Source organism: Halyomorpha halys, unplaced genomic scaffold (assembly GCF_000696795.3).
Source record: "Halyomorpha halys isolate HHAL.00 unplaced genomic scaffold, Hhal_1.1 Scaffold56.1, whole genome shotgun sequence".
Classification (NCBI taxonomy): domain Eukaryota; kingdom Metazoa; phylum Arthropoda; class Insecta; order Hemiptera; family Pentatomidae; genus Halyomorpha; species Halyomorpha halys.
Genome location: NW_027115012.1, coordinates 559,763 through 564,170, shown reverse-complemented (window position 1 = coordinate 564,170; position 4,408 = coordinate 559,763). Strand labels below are relative to the sequence as shown.

General features: G+C 28.6%; 1 protein-coding gene across 3 annotated transcripts in view; it reads right to left on the bottom strand.

Moving 5' to 3' along the window:
- Window positions 1–440: 440 nt before the first annotated feature.
- The window catches only part of LOC106692418 (dihydrolipoyllysine-residue succinyltransferase component of 2-oxoglutarate dehydrogenase complex, mitochondrial), a 25,940-nt gene continuing 21,972 nt past the window's right edge, over window positions 441–4,408 (bottom strand). For all 3 annotated transcript variants that reach the window (XM_014438358.3, XM_014438359.3, XM_014438362.3), the window contains exons 9-11: window positions 3,519–3,717; window positions 3,185–3,427; window positions 441–668 (exon numbers count right to left, since the gene is read on the bottom strand). In XM_014438358.3, coding sequence (XP_014293844.1) covers window positions 531–668; window positions 3,185–3,427; window positions 3,519–3,717 — 580 coding nt within the window. In that variant the 3' untranslated portion in view covers window positions 441–530. The remainder of the gene's footprint in view (window positions 669–3,184; window positions 3,428–3,518; window positions 3,718–4,408) is intronic.

Here is a 4,408-nt window from a genome sequence, read left to right as displayed (position 1 = left end):
CTTCCATTCCTGACAATTCTCGAGGCGCCTGAAAAGAAGATGGCCACGAGACCAACTAGATCAGATTTACTAAATGTATTATAATGTACAATTGTAAATAGCAATAAATAAATATTTAAAAAAAAGATACCTTTATTGACCACCACCCAGACTATCTTTTTACAATATATAAATATAGAATAAAACTGTGACAAGTTTTTTTAATATTATATAATGAGGTGTTTAATATTATAAAATTTATATAACATAAATATTATATAACTTATATAGTATAACTATTATATAATTTATATTTAAACTGATGGGCTTAGTGTGGTTCATAAGATTTTTTTTCCTTTGTATTTTTTATTGATATTTAAATATAATATAAATCTTATAGCAAATGCTAAAGCTCTCTCAATCAGTTTAAATTAAACTAAAGAATTGGGAAACTTCAGGAATTTGAAAGTGTAAAGATTTATTGATACAATATGCGGACAAAACACACTTTGTTTTATTTTTTCGTTTTTTTTCAATCCCAATCTTTTGAGTCAGAAACTGTGAACAAGAATATGCCTCGGGTCTTCCATCGATTCCTTAAAACGTTTTAGAAATTCTACAGCTTTTTCATCATCTATTAGATTCTTGTCATATGTTAGAGATACATACATCATAGGATATGCAACAATCTGTAAAAACAATTACATAAAGAATTGTAATCTTATCAACTTTCAAAATTTCATTTGCTGATAAAGAATAAAAGTAATTACTGATATCATTATTAACAATTCACTTTTAATTATCAATCATAACAAAAGGTTATGTCTTAAAAATGTCTTTAATTTAAAATATAAAACAAGTTTCATTTCAAATTAAAACTTTATTCTTATTTATTTAAAAGAAATAAGGAAAGTCTCACTCAATTTCATCAGAAAAGCATGCTATAAAGATATAAAATATGTTATTCTTAGTATATATTTTCACTCTAAAATTAATAACTATAATAATACCCTAAATTGTCAAGGGAGAAAGTATCAGTTATCAAAATTGGTTAGGGATAGTCAATTTTACATTAACACGAGATTAGAATCAGGTTGAAGATCGTGAAATACCATATGTGGATGTAACATTAATTAAGTATGAAGTAATAGAACAAACTCTTATCAATTGGTAATTGGTAACTAACCTAGCATCAGTTCTCCAACACAATTGATGATTATCCATTTTTAAATTTTGAAAATTGTGCCCTCCTGTCCTACAGTATCCTTCCTAGATACACCACTAACGCCTGTTGAACAGATTCGATACTTAGGACTCCATCTTGACAAGAGACTTACTTGGAATCCACACACAAGACTCAAACGACAAGAAACTGCTCGTAGATTCCGATTGCTACAACACTTACTTGACAAACTACTCTAAACTTCCCATTCATTACAAAAAATTAGTATACACTACAATAATCAGACCAATTTGGACATATGGAATTGAGCTCTGGGGCTCCACCAAACCATCAAATTCTTCCCGCATCCAATCGTTACAATCCAAAATCCTACATAAAATCCTTGATGCTCCTTATTACGTCACAAATAAACTCATTCATAAAGACCTTAACATCCCATTCGTTGCAGATTTGACCCAAAACAGATATGCATCTTTTTATTCCAAACTCCTTAACCATCCTAACCCATTAGTTCTTAATCTTTCATCCTTAACAATCCCTGATAATCCTCCGAGGCATCTGAAAAGAAGATGGCCACGGGACCTTCTAGTTTAAATTAATGTTTGAAGTACCACCAATAGGTGGTTCCTTCCCAAGATTTTCAAGTGTATATGAAACATACAACATATTTACTTATTGTATTATTTTGTACAGTTGTAAATTACAATAAATAAATAATCAAAAAAAAAATTTTGAAAATTGAACTTCTATTTTATTTATTAAATAAATCAAACAGTATCCTAATTAAGTCTCAACATTCTTTATTATATCAATAGTCCAAAGTTTCGGCCATTCTCAAGGACAATCTTATATGAATTCACACCTCACATCAAAATTTTAAAAAAAAAAAGTTTTATAGGCTATTTTGCCCAGGTCATCAAATCAAAATCACCCTATTTTTTTAGAACTTCATTATTTTTAATTTTAGATTAAAAAAAAACTATCGACTATTAGATAAACATATAACATAACTGTTTTTCTTATAGTGGATAGTGTATTTTTAATCTGAAATTAAAGTTTTAAAAATATTGAAGTTCTAAAAAAATAGGGTGATTTTGACTTGAATTTGATGACCTGGACAAAATAGCCTAAAACTTTCTTTTTTTTTTAAATTTTGATGAGAGTTGTGAATTCAGGTTTAAGATTGTCCCTGAGAATGGCCGAATTGGCCAAAACGTTGGACTATTGATATTATAAAGAATGTTAAGACTTAATAAGAATACCATTTCATTTATTTAATAGATAAATACCAGTCTCAAGAATTTGAATAAATTATATAAAATTTTATTTTATTCTTAGTAGACTGTTTTAATTTTCACCCTTAATTGAGGTTTATTACCTTAAACAGTCTCATTTCTTTATTCGTGCATGTTGTAAATTATAGATGATGATATAATGAACCAGACTTAAAGATAATTTCTACTTTAAATATCTCTATTTTAAAAGAAATAGACTATGAATTAACATACTCTAATTCATGAGGTTGTATAATATGGAGAAAAACATTCAAAGGCACGATTTCTTATTGATAATTTTTATGAACAAAATATAATTATAAGTAACTTGTTTTAAAATTGTTTAGTATGAATGAATATGGTGCTCGACCCCGAAGAGCTACAACATTCATAAATAAACAAATAAGAATTGAGACTATCTGATGAATTAACCTTTATTAATGCTAACAATTTACGTTCTTTGATGTACAGGAAGGAGGGAAAAGAAAATTTCTCACCCGAAATAACCATTATATATACATATTTTATTCCTGATGAAGCTCTTCAAAGTGGGACGAACGTCAGCAAATAAATAGTTATTCTATAACTATTTTTGTTTCTTTTGACCGCATCCCTAACCAACTTCTTCATAATTCGAAATAATGTGGACAATTATTTTTATATATGATTTATTATTTTCCTTCATTTTTTTTTTAAAGTACAAATTTATAAGCAATTTATGCTAAATATTGCATAAATTAATAATTACCCTGTTTTCTTCAAAGATTGGTCTTTTAATAATACTGTGCAAACCAAGGGTGCAAGTCTTTGAGTGAGATGGAGTACCTACGACAGAACCAATCTCCCACTCAGGAGAAAGTGTGAATCCTCTCTCCCCTTTCTGTGTCTTGTATGTGCCTGCAGCGATCTGTTTCTCAATCTCAAAAATAAGTCTCCCAATCTCTACATAAGACATTTTGTCAACATTTTTCACAGTATGAAACACTATCACCTGCAATATTGTCAATTATAGAGATTAAATCTCAATATAGCATGATAAAAAAAAATACATTTCTATAAAAAAAAAAAAAAAATCTGTTTACTTTTAAATGACGGATTGCAACGGTGATTTCTATTTCCGGAGTTTCCGTTCGTTCATCATTGACCATTTTGACATTCAATTCTCTGTTAAGTTTAAGGGCATGAGCTGCAGCTTTCACATACATACTCCGCATGTCAGGTTTATTTCCATATTTCACTTCATAGTATCCAGAATATTTGTTAATGAAATTAATAGTATCTCTGAAAACATTTAATAGGATATAATAACATGGTATGCTTATTTTAATCTGAGAAACAGGCTGAAAAGTATGAAAATAGCAGAGTTTGGCATCTATGAAACTAATAACTAAAATTACCATGGATACGATATTTAATTATCAATGGTTCATTCATGAATAAGGGTCGTAACCATGGCAACTTTAGCTCTTGTTTTTAGATGTAGCCAATTTTTGCCCGTCTCTGGTAAATAGAATAGCAAGGGGTGGCTAAGCACATGAGATCACCGATTTCAATGAAACTTTTCTGATGATCAAGGTCGAAAAATATTGGAGACTCTTAGGAGCAGAACACAAAAAATGTTTACATATTATCATTTTTTGTTATATTATCATATAACACCTTTAATCTCCATGTATTTAATGATTATTGTATACCAATCAGTTTTGTTTTTGTTTTTTTGCAGAATAAGAACAAAAGATTATTGATCGTATTAAATGAGTCTAAGTGTGGATTACAAAAATGAAAAGTCTTATAAATAATAAATACCAAAAGTCATTTCCAGTTAAGTATACCAAAATAATTTTTGTTTCAGAAAAATCAAGTCAGATTCAGTTTTAGCTTCTTTTGGAACCCCTAAATACCAATTTTCATACAAATCAAAAATTAGAAATTTTTGTGCTTGATTGTTGGAAGATATTTTGACGTGACAACG